General features: G+C 36.3%; 1 protein-coding gene across 1 annotated transcript in view; it reads left to right on the top strand.

Annotated features, from left to right (window-relative positions):
- ADK (adenosine kinase) overlaps positions 1-20,566 on the top strand; it is a 271,536-nt gene that overhangs the window by 57,356 nt on the left and 193,614 nt on the right. Inside the window, exon 4 of the mRNA XM_035329771.1 lies at positions 8,651-8,729. Coding sequence (XP_035185662.1) covers positions 8,651-8,729 — 79 coding nt within the window. The remainder of the gene's footprint in view (positions 1-8,650; positions 8,730-20,566) is intronic.

Genomic DNA, 20,566 nt, shown 5'->3' with positions numbered 1-20,566 from the left:
ATGTTAGTCCTTCCAAACAGTTCTTCTCACCAAGTGTTTAAGATGTTGACAATAAGCAGTTGATTGCTTCTGTTGTGCCTTCTAATGGAAATGAAGATTTGGACATGTGATTATATGCTTATCAAAAACTTTCAAAAAGGAAATGTGTCTGGGGAGTATGAGTACATGCTTGAGGTAATAAATACTGCCTGTGTTTTTGAGTTAAATTGGTGTTATTGCCTGCTATCAGTAGGTGATTGTCCTAAGGAATATTCAAGGCAGAACTGCACTGAGAAAAAGTAAGGTCAAAGAGAATGAAAGCAGAAATCTTACTTGGCATTTACTATTTGGTTGTGCTCAAAGTAGGATTTCTGGGCTTGTCTTCCTGCTTGTTCCTGAGGACAATTACTATAGTTCACTGCATGCTAATAGCTTAGAGTGAATCTATTGTGTCATCTTGAACTACTGAAATATTCTGATGTTTTTCTAATGTTTTCTTGGTTTAAATATACTCACTGGATACCTAATTTAAACTAATTGAAAATAGCACAGGGGGTGAAGAAAAATAGATATTTTAGTACTGTAGCTGAATTGACATGGAACATTTATATTGTATAAAACATAAAATTGATTTAGATTGTGGTTAGCAACTTTCACTATTGTTTTGAACTTAGTGTTAGTAGAAAGAGAATATTACTTAGACAAATACTTCTTAATCTGAGAGATGTATGGAAGCAATTAGTTTATAATTTGTTTTTGGAACAGCTCTGCCTGCAAAACTTTGATATTTTATCGACTCCGAATTAAAATCCAAACTTTGCAACTTGGTTAACTTTTTTTTTTACTGTTTTGATGTATTTATAGATAAAAATTACAAAGTTACTGCATTGCTATAGTAAAATATGTCTTTCTGCCAAGTGTACATGTGCACACATCTTTTTGTCTTCTATTAGGCAGCATAGTATGATTTGCACTGCAGCTTTAGATAGTCTAAATTGTAGCAAAGACAAGGTTTAAGGCCTCTTGGTTGACTGAATACTTTTAATATTAAAATATTCTTGGTAAATTTTCTATTAAATTAAACAAATTTTCACTTTGATGTGAGCTGGAGTAAGTTGATGCTTGTGAAGCAGCAGTTTCAATTAGCATTCACTAAAGATTTATTGACAGTTAACACCTGGTCTCTACTGTGCCAAGTGGGAAGCATCTACTGTGGTCTCATGTGATTGTTGCATAATTAGGTTTATGTTCTTTAAATTGCTTTTAATTTTGTAAATATAGCCTTATTTTCAAAAGCTATGTGTTGCTTGTCTTCCTGCATTTTTATTGCGGGACAGACGATGTTATTGCTATTTAAAGGATGAAGGAATATGCTACTATCTAATTTGATAAACAGCTTTCCCTTCCTTTGGTTAGTTAGCAAGGAAATTTGGACACGAAGACTTTGCAGGCAGGTCTCAAAAAGCATGTATTCTTCCCATAACACAAGGATCAAACAAAATGATACATTTTTTTTTCAAAGCAGTATGAATGTATACAACCTTAGAAAAGTATACAGGGAACATCAGGAGCAAGTGTAAATGTTTTTGTAATAGAGCCAAGAAATAACAAAGGAAATGACCTTGTTCCGTAGTGCTCCAGAACATAATCTGGTGCATCCAAGGATGACGGAGGTAAATGCTACATACTTTGCCTTGCCTCAAATGTTTTCTGACCCTCAGTGCTTACGTATAAGGGCAAGGAGCTGTTTCTGGCTACAGTGTTCTGTAACGATGTGTTCTGTAACAATGCTGTGGTGCAGGTCCCTGGATGGACCTGCAAGATTTTGGAGTCCTGCCTGATGGTTGGAAGATCTTTCAAAAAGGGAGGAGGGAGGGGAAAAAGCATTAACTTCTAGTGAATTACTGAACTGATGGAATTTTGATAGTATTTCTGGTTACCTGTGTTCAGCTTGAAACTTTTCTTTAAACATTGTGATTAGAAGCTTAATAGACGGAAAGTTTAGTCAAAATTCCTTGACCCATACTTAAAATATTCACATATAATAGACATATTTTAAGTTTTGTGAATGAACTCTATGTAAACATATCTGTAGTGTTCAGCAACATCTAGAAATTTAATCTTTTAATAATTTAGAGGTATAGTTTTTCTTTTCATTTTCCTACAGTTTCAAAATATCGACAGTAAAACTTGCCTTGTGGTGGCTGATGCTTCTGGGTATAATCATGTATGTTTCTGAGATAATGTAGAGGGAAGATATCCAGATAATCTGGAATAAGAGGGTCTTTTCACGAACACTTGCATAAATTTGCCATAGTCTTTGCTGAGAAAAGGAAAAAAAAATACTTTGAGAAATGTCTTTAAATCATGATCCTTAAGAGCTGATGTTTTAACCTTACGTTTGAATGACTGTTACTTTTTCCATCTTGTTTCAATATGCCTAAATGCAAACACATGTGGAAAATGTTCTTTTGGCTTTTATCAAACTGACATTTAAGTGCATTTTTTTCAACCTCACTAACATTTGTGGTAAAATATTTCAAAGCTATGAATCTTGCAATTTGCCTATGCATTTTTTTCTTCTTTCATATATTAACATTTGGTACTCATAATCCTAACCTGGTTGGAATTACTGGCTTTTTTCATTTGCTGTTTGTTTGGATGAGGTGATTAGGAAAATACTTTATGTGAAATTCTAGTTTGCAACAGTAAATAATTCCATGAAGAGTCACTGTTTTCTGAACTTTTGTAAATATATGAGAAAAATAAGATAATCTGCAATACTGAATTGTAGCAGTCATACTTGTAACACATTAGCTTTCTGTTGTTATATGTCCATGGTGCTAACCTGTCTCCAATACTTCCTTTTTAGCATGTTTCATTCTTCCCCTCTACTCCCCTACCCAGTCCTGAACTCTTTAATTCTCTGCCAAGCTAATAAGGAGAAGAACTAGGTCTGGGTAAAGTCAGTCATTGCCAAGCAGCTGTTACAAAGCTTTCCCATGTACCTCTGCGATTGTACCTCGTTTCTTAAAGGCAATATTTTTGTTCCTTCAGGCCCAATTTTAAGCCAGAACAACCAATTATATCTGCATCTCAATCTTAACAGGCTATTTGTCAAAGACTAGGGATGAAATAATTCTTACATATATATATATGTCCTATATAGGATTAAATCTTGGAACGTTGAGTCGTACAATTAAGAGAAATAAGACGCACTCTTTAAAGTATGAACAGCATTTCTTGTTACCTACAGTATTTGTCTTGCAGTATTCTCTGTTTAAAAATCCCTGTTTTGTGTGTTAGGTAGTGTTTGAATCTTGAGAGTAGACCTCTTCCTTAAATGAGAATTAAATTTCACTTAAGATCAAATTATGAGGGCTTGAGCGTGCCTACAAATGCCGACCGGAGCTGTCTTGTTGTAGCTGTCTTGCTACAGCGTGTGCCCCATCTGCCTGGTGATGGGGCTGCCTGCATCGTGCTGGCACTGGCCCAGGCTCTGATGAAACAGAGAATGTGACAGACGACAGGCTTGTCCAGATGTATGTGTAACTACCTCTGCCGTGCCCTGCAAAGCAATCAGGTTGCAGGTTTGGCATTATGTAGTTGTTTGTTGATTTATTTCTTGGAGGCTTTCTTTAAATATATATATATAGATAGATTTAGAATTTGTTATGTAGTTTTACTGATCTTTTTATATTATGAAAGCAGGTTGTATAGCATGATGTTCGCTCACATAATTCTTTCTTAATTTATGAAGTGATTTCATAGACATTCTGTCACAGGTTACTTAATGTGAAGATTTAAGTAGATTTTTAAAAAAATGCAATTAAAAGGATCAAACATCTAGTTGTCAGCGTATTAGTCTGGTTCTCCTCACAGCTGAACACTTCAGCTACAGCCATATCTTAATATGACCTCTTCTTGCAACTAAAAATAAATATCTGGGAAATGTGTCAAAATCACCATTAATTATGATTTTAATTAAAATCTAATTAAAATTCATCCAATAGCTTGAAAGTAAACCAAATCCTAGACTACCTTCCTCTCTAGAGGTATTAGCAAAGCTTTCCTCCCCAGTCCCAACTTAACTCCAAAGAAATGGAAGAGTTATGTACAACTTGCAGCTTTTGCTTGATTACTTGAGAGATTTCCATCTTACTGTTTTTGAAGTGTTTTCTAATACCAAACAAAAATATACAACCCACTGGAAATACTGTATTAGCATTATTCAAAATAACCAGATTTTTTCCTTATGTTCATGTTATCTGGCAGACAGAAGCAAAAAGGGCAAAAAATTAATTTTCCTTCCTTTCTAGATGCTTTTTTTGTTAGCTGATTTTTTCTGCTGATGTATGCTATTGTCTATATCTTAGGAAATAAGATGATCTATCAAAAGATATCCAGGGCAGCATACCTCGGTGGAAAAACAAGAGCTTACATTTGTCTACCTCTTGCAGATAACTAGCTGCTGACATACGCATTGGAAGTATTTTTCACAGAGATCTGGCAGTTAAATTTTGGCAATCTATGGTCATTTAATCCTTGAGAAAGAGTTGCTTTGTAGACTAATATGTCTGAAAATAAAATTTTAAAAAAGGTAATGCTGTTAATTTTCCTTACTATCATTCCATTTCCTTAGGTTGTCTGCATTCAGTTGTAGGGCGTGTTTTTTATTGCTAGCTTGGTATTGAAAGCATGGTGAGCCAAACATGACTGTTTGTTGTCATGTAGCATAGGACAAGCAGACAGTCCGAGCTCAAAACAGCTTGAGACTCGGTGTATGAAGCAAGCCACAAGAGATGGGTTTGATCCAGGAGAGGATTGCCAGTCATTAGGCTGGAGAATAGCCTCAGGAAATCACCCAGCCTTGCTGATGACTTCTGTAGACACTGTGGTGAAAGGTGGTCTGAAGGAAGATTTAAAGTAGGAGGGCTAATATTCATAGAAAATGCTAGTAACTGGACCTTGGATGGTATGATGGGTTACTGAGAGAAAAGGTATTTGTGTTGAATGCTTTGTGCCCTGGGGCTGTTGTAGATGTGAACATGCAGAATGAAGGATGGTGCGCGGAGTGCTGAAATGCTCTGCGGGCCTTGGGGCTGGGGGGGCACTTCTGCTTCAAGTGGCTGAGAAGGGGGCTAGGAGAGCGGTAAAGAGAGAGCTGAGAGAGCCACCATGCAGGGTCTTTTCTGTCTGAAGCAGTTAGATACGGAGATAAGCGAGTTTTTCAGTATGAGAAATGAGATGCTGCATCTTAAGAAATGCTAGGAGAAGGAATAGCGGGTTTGGGAAGAGGACCCAGAGAGATGGAGAGGGATGCTGGGAACGGATGAACGGTGGGCAGGGTGTTGAAACTGTCAGCAGTGATGAAAAAGGGAGGAAGGAGGACTCGCTGGGGGGATGTCCTAACAGCTGGCTCTGGTTTGGTTGAGGCCACAATATGGCATCTGTAAGAGCCATCCATGTCTTCTAGAAATAAGCCTCCATCTCCTATAATGTAAGGAGGTGTAACTTGTTTAAAAAAAAATAAATCCCAAACCAACTTGTTTCTATTCTTACTATTTTTTATATATATAACAGCTTCTTCAGTTGCCTTCTCATACTTTCTGTTGGCATTAGCTCTCTCAGAAGTCAGGTTACTGAAAAGGCTCACCTTTCAGCATCAAGTTCAAGGAGTCAATCTGTTTTATTTTCTTTTAAAAGGGGGAGAGAGCAACTGACAGAAGTGCTATTGTCTCTAGTATAATTGAGCAAAACATTAACATATCCTCCTTAGTCAGTGCTAGAGTTGATCAACAGTATCACAGCTGAAAACACATGCTGTTGCAAACGTAAACTTGTTTTTGTTAAAGTATGCTGTAATGTGGTCAACACATCCAAAAACAGGGGCCCCCTCTATGGTGCTGATGGCGGGATTTATTATTCTGTTATTTAACGTAACGGTATGTTGCTAGGTCAGGCAAAAGGTCACAGTTCTCAGATATAGCAGAGCCTTAAGAAATATTCAGAAAGACCAACAGTTGTAGGGCATGAAACAAAAATATTATTCAGTCTAGTTCATAAGGTTCTAATTTTCTTGAATTATCCTACATGTGATAACGGCTTATTCCTGAAGCACACATGCAAGCTTTGTTTAGCATTCACAGGCCTCAAAAGTTTCTCCAGTTGCACCTCCTTCCTTAGAACAGAGAATTTTGGAAAAGCAAATACCATGTTTCTGAAGCGTGCTGGTGTGACACAGTCTTGTCTTTGCAGGTCAGACATACAGCAGATAATGGCAAAGTCAGTTTTCCCACGCTTCCTGTGCCATCTACTGACATTTTGAAAAATGTGTAAATTTTCATATACTTAAGATAAAAAGCGATTGGCAGTCTTAATTTTGAGGTCATATGAGATATGACTTGGTTATCAGCCTCTTGTGGATTAAAACAACACCATTTATATTGTCCTTTTGATAGGTCATAGCAAATGATCAGCAAAAGTACTTTTCATGCATTTTTATGAACCCTGTTTCATTTTATATAATGGCTCTTTAGAGGTGTTGAGTTACTATATTAATTCAAAGAAAAGGAGTTAGGCCTTTTAACATTACATCTGAAATGGCAGAAGGCAGTGGTCGTTTTTTGCTCTTCTAAGCCTGTTAATAACTGTAAAATAATTTGTTGAGGTTGCTTCTTTGATCATATAGCTGTCACCTTGAAATCTTGGCATTAAGAACTATATTTTAAGGCTATTTCTTTCCATCGTTTTCTTCCATATTCAGATACCACTTATTTTGTTGCTTCTTCAAACTGCAAAATGAAGTATTTAAATACATAGCCGAGTAAAATTAGAGCTTCTATTGTATGTCATACATTAGAGTATACTAAGTGTATAAGTTTAATGTGCCACTGTATAATACAGACATGAAAACATGAGATGTCTTTAGGTAAAGGAGTTAAAGTACTAATTAGCATGCTTGTCGATAAATAAAAATGCAAAAATAACCATGGGATTTGGGCAGCACACACTCAAATTGGTTGAAAAGGTCAATTAAATTTAAGAAAAAAATACTGTCAAAATACTTAATTGGTTCATGATGGTTTGTGTATCTTTGAGAAGCAATTGTTATGAGACTTGTTGTTTTTGTTATTTTCCCCCTTTTCAGCTACTTGCTATCATTTGAGGTTTCAATTGCTTGACATAGAATTGGTGGATAATTAGTAGTGTGGATAACTGTGAAAAGCATATGTAGTAATTTAATTCTTGGTTCTTTCTAATTGCCTGCCCATCGGTAGTTTGCCAGGGTGAGAGGCTCATTATTCAAACATTGTAAATAGGAAGTATTGTAGCAATAAAAATGCTCTTATGAGTAATATGGTATTGAAAATCAAAACCCTTTAAATTAAGTCATTATTTGACCAATCTGTCCCCAAAGCCATTGTTCAGATGCTATAAGTTTTTTCAGGCTGTAGGGAGGAGAAATAGGGTTGGCAGGTAGTATTCAGTTTTACTGCGTCTGAAATAAAGATGTCATTGTTTTAAGAGATGCTAGAGTTCAATACAATAAACTATGTTGAAATACAGTAGTTTATCTAACTGGGCAAGCTTCATTGTTAAAGTTAAGCATCTAGTCTTAAAGGACTTTAAGGAAAAACCTATACTATTAATTAAGGTTGATCTCAAGGTCATTTTGACCCTCAAGTGTGCAATCAGATTTTCACAGTAAACCTTTTAGTTTGCTTGCAGGAGTACTTCCTCCTGGGTCTAATGTCTTCTGAGGCTGTCAATCCTGTTATTTAATCCATTCATTTTGAAGCATGCTTGGAACTTTTAAAGGCATGATGTGGTATTTGTGCTCAGCTTCCCTGCAGTCTCCCCAGCTCCTTTATTCTGGTTTCCTTTCCTGTGACACTTGTCTTTTCTATAGCCTGTGACTAGAGAAAAGGCTGATTCTCAAGATAAAGTGAACTGTGATCTGAGATGCAAAATGTATCTTAAGCAAGGAGGAGTGTCTGATAGAATTTTATCTGGGAGCTCTTAACCCTTACGTTTGATCTGAAATACAAGGGTAGATATTTCCCTGAAAAGTTCAAGTTTCCTTTAGTTGTTCAAACCTAGTAAATATGCTACCAGAAAATGCAATGCTTTCATAGCAGCAGTATGACTTGAAAAATTGAAAGCTCATCAGGAGATGCTTGTCTTTTCTAACAGAGTGCTAGATTTGTTCACAAAAGTCCTTCACCTGTCCAAACACAGTATTTCACATGAAAACTTGAAACACAGCACAGTTCTTTCTTCTCACTTAACATCACGTTGTTTCTAGGTTCCCGTGATGGCATGAGTGTCTGAATGTCCTTGTTTCATAATATTCCTTTATTCAAGCATATATTTTTGTAAATTTAAAAGTTCATTACAATCACACTTTTGCTTCAGATAATGTATGTTTCAGTTATTTACTCTACTTGAAACCTTAAGGTAAAGGACTCAGGTCAGGCTCATGCTGCTTTCTTATTTGGACCAAGTCTAGACATGTTTCCAGCTTGCACCAAGTGTAACAGCTAATGGATCTGAATTTCCTGTTTGCAAATAACATGACGCCATCTCCTGCTCTTTGTATTTTATATTGCAAAAGAAATTGTAGTGTTTAACCCCCCTTTCCCCCCCCCCCCCTTTTCTCTTTTTACAGATTTGAAGAACTTGTGAAAAAGTTCAAAGTAGAATATCATGCTGGTGGCTCTACTCAGAATTCTGTTAAAGTGGCACAGGTTTGTTCTTCCTTAAAAATAATTATTTCAAATATTGAGTTGAAATTAACTTGATGCTCTGTGTTGTCTCCTATGTTTGTAATGAGTGCTACTCAATGTATTCGTGTGATTGTGTTTCCCAGAGTATGTTTTTTGGTATATCTTTGACATGATCAATTTTCAAGTTTTACTCTTCGTTCTTTTCACGTACTTTTTGTTAAGGTTACAGTTACAACCATAATTTGCCTAAAAAGGGTGTGTGGGGAGGGGGGGTGAAGCGGCGGGAAGAAGGCTTTTAAGGAAGGTTGAGCCAGGCCTTTCTCATAGATGTATAGCAAAAGAGCAAAGAGGCAAGGACAAGGTGCACTGAGGAGTCCTCCCATGGTAAGAAAAAAAGTGCAAGGAAAATGGTTAAACACAGTTTGCTTAACAAAGGCTTTGATCACTGTCTGTGGCAGTTTCCATTATGGGCCAGAATGAGTCCGCAGGCAACTAGATCTAAATTTGAGGCTGGCCGTGCTTTAAGTTCACTATTTGACCTGATGCAGGCTAAAAGGGACCTTCTTATTCTGTGATTCTGACCACATTTATCCTCCAGGAACTTGGAAGCTTGTCCATAAAAGATTGAAAGGCAAAGCTTCTTTTGTAAAAGGATAATTGTTATGACTAGTATGATGAACAACAGTAATGATGAATTGGGTTTGAGGTATAGTTAGATTTTTTTTTACAAGTAAAACAACCTTTTGTCACAATAGTTTTAAGTATATACTTATGTGTATATTTTTAGATTGTGTGATGGATGTACAAATCCTATAATTAAAAATACACAAACTGTATTTATAACCTTTTTGTTAATGATCGTGGATTATTAACTTCCAGACTTCCTATATAATTAAAACTTACTGCCAGATAACATTAAATGAACATTTGGAAGAAATTAAGTTATGAATTAACAAAGGTTCCCCACCACCACAAATAAAAAGGGAAAAAGCATTATACTAGTGGTTACTGCTTCTTTGTACAAAATAGTTGCTGCTTTTATTATTTAAGAGTTGGACTCAAACTACCAAAATTGTCTGATATTTGCTTATGGCTGGTACTCTAATGTGCAGGTAGGGTGGGAAGGTTATAAAGAAATGAGAGTGATCCTTTTAAATGTGTTCTCAGTGCACCTACCATGGCTGGCTTCTATGAGGAAATACGGCTGGTCTTTTGCTGAGGTCTTCATGTTTATAAACCTTAAATGTCTTGTCAAGTGTTTCTGTAGAAAAACATTTGCTCAATAGAGGTAAATCTAAATTGCGTGCTCTTTATTGTATATAGAATTGTAATTCTGAAATGCCAGTGCTTTTTAAATACAGACAGCTTTCACAGCTTTTTAGTTTGTTACTCTGTCATCAAGCCAATTTTGCTTCTGATATTTAAAAAAACAGCAACACAAAACTGTATCAGAAGAGCTCTAACAAAGTAATTAAATGAATTCTGTGTCAACTGTTGCTTGACCTGTGGGTCAACCAATCTCTTCCATGACAGGTGAGTAGAGGTCAACTTTTTGGAGGGAGTTTTGCAACTACGAGTACAGTCATGAAATTCTTACTTCTAGATTGCAAAGGCTTAGAAGCAAACACACATGGTAAATTAAGAATTGCTAACTTGGAAGCGTTCAAAGAGCCTAGGATTTCATTTCCATCTCTCTTTGAAATGACTTATTTGACCTCAACTAATTTATTTCTTAACTGTTTGAATACCTAACTGCCTTTTAGTCTAGCAGTCGAGGTGTTGTTCAATAATTACACTAGGAAGTGCACAGAACCTCTTCAGTGTGAATGAAAAAAAAAATCAGATTTAAAGCAGTGGAATATAGAAGTTTATATGTCAGTACTCCTTTCTTATGCTGATGAGTTTTTGTCAGTGAGCTTTATCCCTTTACCTTGGCTCTGAATTGGGAGCCTCGTTCAGCTCCAGTTGCCATCTGGAATTGAATTTGTCTCCAGAAGGGTTGTCATCTCCTAGTTTTTGTTTCAAGTAAGGTTGAAACTTCAAACAGTTGTGCATGAATAACATAACATCACTAAAAGGCTTTAAAATGAGGGATGGCTGTTATTCTGTAAGCTTTGGCAGGAGAAAAAAATTGAGGATGGGGGGAAAAGTTTAAATGTAAACCAAAAATTAAAATTAGAAATTCTGGAAGATTTTTTGCAGCAATATTCATTGGAATATTTGTTATATTTCATATTCCAATTAGTATTGCTGCAAATATGTTTTTATATTTTACAGCAGGAGAAAGCATAGACTGATTCAAGAAGCCTGAGTGCTGGTTGAGAAGTAGGGGGCCAATAAATAAGTTCAGAGCTCTGAACGCTCAAAGTGAATGTGGGTTCGCTCTAAGAACATAAGCAGGGAAGAAATCCCAAGAATAAAACTTGTATTAAAACTTGTCAGTTTGTGTTACCTTGTAGGTATACCTTTGGGGAAAAAAAAAAAAAAAAGAAAAAAAAAAAAAAGGAAGTGTTAATTAAAAAGTGAGATAGAAACTTGAAATTTTATTTGAGAATTTTTAAGTTGGGAAGAAGAAGAGCATGTTGAAGGAAAGCATCATTGGAAAACTGACTGCAGTGGAATACAACAGTTTGAGTACAATTGCGGGTAATGAACAAATAGCCTATGAAGTCTGGCAACTGCTTTTTTTTAGAAGTTTGTTTCTGAGTGGGAAGAGTGTATTAACAACACCAGGAGGAAAATTGGACAGCAGTTAATTAATTGATTGGAATAGAAAAGGGGAAAAACTTAAGAAGCAACTAATACATGGGGGCCGTTGAGGTGTTTGTTTCAAATTATCGGCTTCTTTAAGAGTCAGAAAAGCAGCACTATGCCAAAGCAAAAATACCCAAAGGCAGAATAAGTGAGCAAACTTAGAGTATTTGTTGCAAATGGAAAAATGAAACTATCCATAAGCATGCTTACATGGTGTATGGTGATCATCAGTTCTGTTAAACACTCTCATATATTTTGGATATTTCTTGCAATGTCTGTTTTTGTCATGCCTGTAAAGACAGGAATACTCTTTGTTGAGTAGATTTCACTGAGAAATACTTCTCTGTTCCTGAGAAGGATAAGACATTTTTTTTTTTAAAAAAAAAGTAGTCGTAGAAGCTCTGAGTTATGAAGAAAACTGGGAAGAAAATGAGGCTTAAATCATGGGTTTTGGAACTAAAGGTTTAAAGCAGCAACTAGTGGAAATGAAGATTGTAAAAGTATACAAAGAATTAACCAGAACTGTAGTCAAGCTGTGAAGAGCAGAATTACTTGGAATTTTCTGGCAACTTAACAGAAATGAAAGATCTGAAGTGTGCAGCCTTAAAGACAGATTTTGGCAGGTAAGGTACTAAACGGAATTTTGATCATTTTCTTCAATATTGTCTTGCTGTAGAACAGAATTTGAACGCTGCAGAAGCAAGGTATGGTTGGAGGTTTGTGAGGATCAAAAAGCTGAATGCTCCTTGCCCTAAGTGTGCATTATGGGGACAGGGTTTATCGGCAGGATTGAAGAAGAAAAAGGTCTGGATGTAGTAGGGACAACAGAAAGGATGCTTAGGGACATGGTTTAGTGGGTGGCATTGGTAGTGGGGTGATGGTTGGACCAGATGATCTTGGAGGTCTTTTTCAACCGTAATGGTTGTGTGATTCTGTGATTCTACGATTATTGAAGAAGTGCTTCTGAAGTGCTGTGGAGGAGACAGATATCTGAACATGTAATGCAGGCAGAAAGAAACAACTATCAGGGAGGGTGAAAGTTCTGTAAAAAGAAAAGGAAGGAGCAAATAAAAAACAATTTTCTTGCAAAAGAGGTCCAGAACACTGATTTATAAATTGAGGAGATGAAAAATAATGGCCATAAGGATGGAATAAGGACCCTAAGTTTCACTCTTGTTTCTTTGTGTAGTGTATTGTATAAGTGTTTTCATAGGTACAATATTTATAGGTTTTAATCCATGAAAATGGTGAAAGGGAAGACCTAAGAAGTCCACTAATAAAGCTATTGAGATAGGATGCTTATATTCAAGTCTTCTGGGATATCAATCTTGGTTGAACACATGTTGATCTTCAAGAGAGTGAGGAGGTCAAAATGATTTTGGCTGGACCTAAATGAAGTTATGAATGAGAGAGTATTCCAAACACCACCGTAACAGGCATAAAAATGGAAAACATAACTAAGATTTGAGTTTTCTTGTTACTTAGTGAGTTTTAAACAAACAGCAAATTATGTCTTTGAAATATGAATTTACATGAGGAGAATACTGACAGCGAGAAAAATACTGAAGCAAGGAAAAATGGAAACAGAAAAGTGTGTGAGGGAAAAGACAAAATGGCTCAAGAGGATGGGAAATAATCTGGACGGAGAAAAACAATATAAAAATCACAATGTTGCTCTGATTCTGTGTTCCTTACTGTCGCAGCCATTTTTCTTTCTTACCCATGTGCTTTTCATTGTCCACTTGCATCTGCAATTTGCTAATAATTTGCTAATTTATATTCATCTGGAAAAGAACAGGTAACCAGAACAGATTAGATTCTAAGGCCTTAAGGAAAAGTAGTCTTGAAAGAATTACTTTCTCCTCTTAAGACTTCAGTACTGAGTAGAAAGTTTAGTCAAGAACAGACAGACCATAAAAAAAATGGGGAGAGGGAAAGAGGGATAATGTTTTCCTGTGTGCAGTACAATACAGGAAACAGTTGGAGTCCAGCTTATCAACAAAAATGCAGGTAATGGACTTTGAGGTACTATGTTACTGTTAGGCATGGTTGTTGAGATATTTTTTTTTCTTGGCTCACCATTAGGGAGTGTCAGTAACTTCAAACTCTGGATTAAACTTGAAGTAGTCGGGTATTACTCACTGAATTGCTTGATGGTGCTTTGTGAAATGAGGACTAGAGATGATAAACTAAATTGCAATCATTTCGTTTTTGGAGTAGAACATAACGTTTACCTTTGGTTTGCTGATCTTTGCATTGGAATTGTTCTTTTATGTTTACTTTTTGTTTTGCTTTGTGTTTAAAGTTAAAGTTATGTTGCACACTTAAGAACAGGGATGAATGGTGGTATCAAATTGAAGCTGCAATGTGCTGCTGCTCTGACCTTTACTTGTCTCATTAAATTTTGGCTTTATATCTAATACGATATGTGACATCTTGCTTTAATCTGAGCTCTTGCAATCCCTCCAAATGATTGGATCCATTATATTAGATCTATAAAATATGCATACATGTAACTGCATGCAGTTCATAAATAATGTATTGTTTTAGAGTTCTGCCAACAAACTAAATTCAGATACGTGAATACAGTGTCTTACTACTCCTCAGCTTCTTTCTGTTATTTTAATTAAGACTATGTGCCTGTCTAGTAACAGACATTGATCTGGAAAGGGGAAAAAATATCTGAATCTTTTAATAGGGCTCACAACTTTAAAGCATCTAAAGCAGATGTATGCCCTGTCTGCACGTGCAGGCTATTGCTGACCAGGCCATATTTGCGTGATTTTTATCAGTGTTTATTTTGATTTTGGAGTGCTGAGCTTAGAATAAGTAGTCTTTGAAGTTTTATCTTTCTAACTCAAGTGCTGGATTTCAAGTATAACTTGATAGCATTTTATAACTTGGATTTTAAACAACACAACCTTGGCAACAAACAGAGCATGTTTTTGTTCTTGTTTTTCTGAAAGTGCATATAAAGAATGTCACATTCTTCTTGCTCTGAACGGGTGCTCTTAGTTTACACTCAGTTTCTTAATAGCTTATTTTTTTCTAACCGTTCTGCTGTTGCTGTGGATCTAACTTAGCCATTAGAGAGAGCTTTATTCTGTCATTTATTCATTCTGAGAAGAACTGTGAAATTCTCATTATACAAATTTTATTACTAGTGATGCCAGGTGAACTTGGAAGAACATAGCTTGACACATTTCAATTTGAATTTGTAGAACTGGCAGATAAGGGAAAAACATAAGTTTATAATTATTTGGAAGATTTCTTGTAGATACTCTTGGGACTTTACAATAATGTTTTTATAATATCAAATAATAGTGTTTTTTGGCGTTTTTTTCTGTACTGCCTCTCACTATCTAAATGTAAGCTTTTGGGTTTTGTGGCTGTACATCTTTTGCAAAAAGCCTAGATACTGTTGTTAGATGTGTCAGTGAAGCTTGGTTTTAAACTACAGTCTATGTTCCTTTACTCCAAATAATGTGTGGATTTAAATGACTAATCAAATAAGCAATAATGATAAGAGGAAATCATATGATGATAAGTTATTCTGAGCATTTGAGTCCTACTGTATTCTGTAGTTAAAGGAAGTATGACACTTGCCCACTGTCAGCCTGTATTTCAAGGTCTTGCAACTTCATCCTGTTTTTTATGCTTCTGTCCCAATCTAGCATTGCTGATCTAAATGATTGGGCTTTTTAGCATTCTAATAAACCGACAAGTTCAGAAATTTAATTTTGAAAAATGAACTGATTCATGCTTTTTTATAGTATGTGTTATGTGCTGAAGACTTAGATGTTTTTTTTATTCTTTTTCTATTTGTTCTGTGGGTAATTAGCCAAACTTTGATTTTATGTTAAATGTATGTGTTTGCTGGGTCGTGTTGTGTTTAACCCAAAAGTAGTCTGTAAAGCTACAGATTTATCTATAAAAATACTTGCAGACATAACTTCTTTGTAAAAATACATTCATAGATATATATATAAATAAGTAACACCATAATCTTGTAAACTTTGTAACTTGCAGTTGGCTATATGGTTAAAATTAATTTGTATGTATTTGCAAGGTAGTACCCTTGGATAAACATTACTACCATATCTACTCTACAAAGTTCATGACACATTACTTTTTCAGCGTTCAGTAGTTTAGTGATTTTCCTCGCTTTCTTATCATTATATATAAATAGGCATATAATTGTAATGAATTTAATCTTTTCCTCGCTAGTGAAAATTTCAGTATCACTTCTATACAATTAATTAAATGGAGGCAGAGCAGGAGGAAAGGTTTGGCTCAGGAGCAGGTCTCAGAATGTATTGAATATGCATAACTGGAAGAGAGGTAGTGGAAAAGTTAACAGGGCAGTCACCTCAACATCCTTCTCAATCGTGTTTTGAGGTTGATATAACTTTTGTGACTCATCATTCTTCTATGGAACCCATCATGAATGGAACCCGTCAACTATAAATGTTCTCTGTTCTGCTTAGTCTGTGCTTAAATGCTTATATCACAAATGGCTTTCTTTAAAAACAGTTTCTATAATAGTGGAATAGAGAAGTAGGCTCCCTGCTTTCTGAACCATTTGGGTCAGAATCTTAAATTCCTCAGAGAGTATGTTTTGGCTTCATGCTCTGTATTCCTTAGGCAACTTCATTACATCCTCCTACTCAGATGGTCTTGGTGGCCCCAGCAAACATGTGTTGCCAATATTTTCAATAGTTCAATCCAGCTTTCAAGAAGTACGAAAAAGCGTTCCTTACCATTTTTTTGTTTGCTGTGGTTTAATAAACTTAGGGTATAGCCTCACCTTCTCTGCCAGACAACAATCCTGAGATGTGTTCCCTCCTCTGCCAGCTCCAGCATGTTTCTGTTATGCCCTGCAGCGTAACACAGCACCAGTATAGCTTCCAGTCAGATACCAGTTTCTCAAACCTATTGAGAAAGGAGAAAAAACAAATTGCTGAGATTTGCAGCTATTTTTTCTTATATATGCCTTGCTAAAATTTGTGCTAGTAGCCAGTAGACTGAGCCTCTTAACCATCTGTCCACAATGCTGTGGCCAGCATGAGTTATTCCTTAGTGAACGAATAACAAAACATGTCTCAGTGGTGACAGAAATAGTAATTTGAATAAGTCTGTCTCTGTGGAAATAGAAAAGTAGCTCTTCCCACTGTTGCAAAGACGGTGTCCCATTGTTAGTGTCATGATGGACAGTGTCACATGCCAGTGACATCAGTTTACTATTTATTTTTTTTCTTTTAAGGACACGCTGTAATTAACGTGCAGTTCCAAAATAGCCTGTACCAGCACTGCAGTGATCTGGCTGTGCTTCTGACAGAACAGCCTTCCTTCTTCAGAATTCTAACACTGGGAAGCTTGAGCCATTTTGTTGTAATGCTTCAGCTGATGGCCGCAGATACCAGAGAAATTCTGGAATATTTACGTACTTCAAAAAGATTGCTAGACCTTTTACTCCACTGTACCTCAGTTGGTCTCAAAGCCTTAATCAGAGCTATGTGCAACAATTCAAAAAAGCAACAAAACCATGTTAGCACTATGGCACGCTCAGTAAAGTTCCAAGTAAATTTTCCCCAGGTTACAAATCTAGGTACTTCTCAAGCTTTCTTGGACTTAGGAAGGAAGCCCATACATTGTTTCTGTGGTCCTGGACCAGGTATTGGGAATAAATGATGCAGTGCTGGAGGACCTAATTTTTCAAGGTTAAAGATAGCAAACTTTTTTTTGTCCATGCATATTGGTATTGGTGACTTGCAAGTAATAAATGTGTACAACAATTATTAGTGCACATTTGTAGACTGTGAATGGAAGTTCAACAAATAGTAGCATGGTCAGAAAACCACGTTCTAAAGAGCCTGTGGCATTTTTCTTTCTCTTTAGGGGATTTTCAAATGCCCTTCAATGCAAGGTACCTAAACTTGTGCTATTAAAAATGAGGCAGTTCCAGTCATATCATTGTTAGTCTACAACAGGCTTTGCAGACAAATGGTGAATATTAAGCATTGTAGTATGAATGTCCTGCTTTAGCACAGAATTGAGTGTCTGGCCAGTGGTCACATGGACTCACCTGTTTGAAGCACATAGACTTGTTTCTTCGGGTCATATCCCTTACCAGCAGCACCAACAGAATTGGGGGAAAGTATCTTTCCCTGGTAAGACATCAAAAATCACTTTGGAAAAAACAGTAAATAGTTGTGCAATCACATTTCCCCTTAAGTCCATTGAGCTAGGACCTTGAAACTCTCCTCTTGTCATTGTGTTTGAGCTTTGGAGTGTGCGTGTGGCCTCTGTTCATCCATCTACAACTGTATTTTATTTAAATGTTTGAAAACTGCTTCCATATTTCAGAGTCATCAAACATCAGTCACCCACATGGAATTGGAAGACATTGCATTTCTCCTAGCAGTTTTCTCCTGCTGGAAGTGAAATTCAGCTACCTGTTGCTTGACCCAGTTACTGTGCCTGTTTAGCTTTGTTAGCACCATATTTTGGAGCTATAAAAAATAAATAAAATTATTTTTTTTCAAAAGCAACAAAGGAAGTTGGGCTCTGTATTTCACCTAATATCCAGCTGAATGAGTGGACTAAATTGGTTTTGTTTTCTCTTGAGCAAATGCCACGTCTAAATTGTGAGCCATGCTATAAATGAGAAAGAGATGAAGTAATACATTCCATCACTTAGGCTTATCCTGAAAACAAACCTGTTTTTAGGTAATACAATAATAGATTGGGGTTTATTCTGAAAAAAACAACAGCAGGAGGTATCGTAGAGCCGCATCTATGGGACTAAGGGTGCTATCCTGTGAACCTTCCAACCTTTCACTACTCTGAGTGACAACAGGACTTGCTCAGAACCTTTCACGTGGTGATGCTGTCCATGCAATGACCAGCTGATGGCACTAATGGTTCAATGACATTTACTTGATTTGTAGCCATGACCTGACACTGGAAGGAGAAAGACATGTGCATCTGGCAGTCTCAGAAGAGAGGGCAAATCCCTGTGCTTCACTGATACTAATTTGGCATGCCACTCAAGTCTTGGAAGCTCAGGAGCTGTTTTATCCTTAGCAGCTCAGTAAGTTACATAACTACATCTTTAGCAATTAATTAACATTAAGTGATGTGATACAGTGGGGAGTTAATTGCCCTGGAAATCGGAAATGTCAAATTACAGGGGTTTCTTGCACAACTCTAGAATACTTTGGGAATGTACATTTTTCCCAAAAAAGGACACTGAAAAATCTTACTGTTACTTAAGAACTCCATGCAGGTATTATAACATAACTATACCTGGAGACTCATTGCTTTCCTTTGAAAGTTTTAGTTCAACTTTTTTTCCGTATCTGTTAGGTATTTTCATAGGCTTATTGCTTAAAACCATTCCTTTCTCTTTCAATAGCCTACATATGTCAGACTCTGCACTTTTGAGTTCTGAATTTAACTTTGCTGCTGACTTGCTTTGTAGTCGTATAGTAGATTAGTATACCTGTCTCTTGTGTGTTTGATGAATATAATTACAGATTATCTGAATAGAAATTTAATACGGGAGCTTGCCTAGTTTTTTTAAGAATGCAAAAGGAGAAGTACAGCTAATTTGATCAGTTGATCAGGAGGTAGGATAGTGTTCTCTGATTTGAGCATGCTTTCAGAGGAACATGTAGGATTGCCTTACCAGTTAGTACTGTACACTGGATGGTTAACTGGCCTTTGCAGTGACTACCATTATGTGCTTTAGGGGAAAAGAGCAAGATTTCCCCTTCAAAGAAAGCATATAGGGTAATGTAAAGAACATCCCATAGCAATGTGTTGTCCTTGGACTGTTCCATCAGCAGTTAACCTACACCTAGGCTCTGGGAGCTGGCCTATGGGTATGCTTATTATTGGTATTCCTGTCTGGTTCTGTTTTGTTTTAGAAATCTAAACTTTCTAGCTTGTTACTTTTCTGACATGTGCTGAGTTTTGCAGTTCATTTGTTCCTGCTGCAAAGTACTATTTTGGAGGATTTGGCCAGTTACCACTTTCGAACAACTCTAGGAGAAATATTACCAGGTGTGCACAAAAAGGTCACAGGACCAGAAAGGAAAGTGTGTCTCTCATGTACTCTGAATTTCTTCAGACATAAATGCAGCAGCTCTGCTTAGTTTCTTGCTATGTTGTACCTAATGAACAGTGAAAGTCGATGGGTTTGTATTCGTATCAAATTCTTTGCTTGTGTTCTGCTTTTTACTCTGAGGTTTCACTTGAGTGAAAGAAGGATCACATATGCAGAATAGTTAAATTTTGCATACTTGCCCTAGCTATTCCCTGTAGTATCTACTTGAGAGTCTTCCCCCATCCTCACACATGGCACAGTATCAGGACTAACTGAACCACGTTTGAAGTATTTTTGCACTTTTTTCCCAAATCACTACAGATTTGCCCTGGGAAACTAAATAGTTGGATAAGCTTGCTTGCTTTTACACACACAGCTTTTTTTTTTTTTTTTTTTTTTTCTTTTTCCATGCTTCTAATGAGAAGACTACTTTGATTTACTCAGACATCTTCAGGCATTAGATGCAGAGAGTTTAGAATTTAAGTAATGTTTACTGATACGATATATACTTGATATTATATACAAATCCGTGTAAGAAGGATTAAATTTAGATATAATAGTGAAGTGAAATGACTACACCCAATTATTACTTAGTTTCTTCATGGCATTACAGTCTGCTGAATAAATGAATTAATTCAAGAAAATGATTTACTCTTGTTCTGTCAAGGGCAGTATTAATGCATTGAGATACATTTGTAAGACCTAAGAGCAGAAGTCTCTCTTTCACTGTCATTATAGTGGTGCAAATGCACTGTAGGATTAAAAAAGTTTGTTAGTCTGTCTCTTAAAAATATACCCTGAAATCACAGTGACCTTACTCTGTTTAGATCATAAATAAAATAACGTTTTTAATTTTTTTTAAGACAACTTTCCAGAGCTCACTATTTGAGATGAGCTGGGATTTTCTGCCTTTTCCATGCATCTAGTGTGGAAGAAGACTCTACCTGAAAGAAGATTCTACGTAACTCTAGATGGGTTCCATATTCTACAGTAG

Source organism: Oxyura jamaicensis, chromosome 6 (assembly GCF_011077185.1).
Source record: "Oxyura jamaicensis isolate SHBP4307 breed ruddy duck chromosome 6, BPBGC_Ojam_1.0, whole genome shotgun sequence".
NCBI classification, from domain to species: domain Eukaryota; kingdom Metazoa; phylum Chordata; class Aves; order Anseriformes; family Anatidae; genus Oxyura; species Oxyura jamaicensis.
Note: the sequence above shows the minus strand (reverse complement) of the source record. Positions and strands in the feature narration are given on the sequence as shown.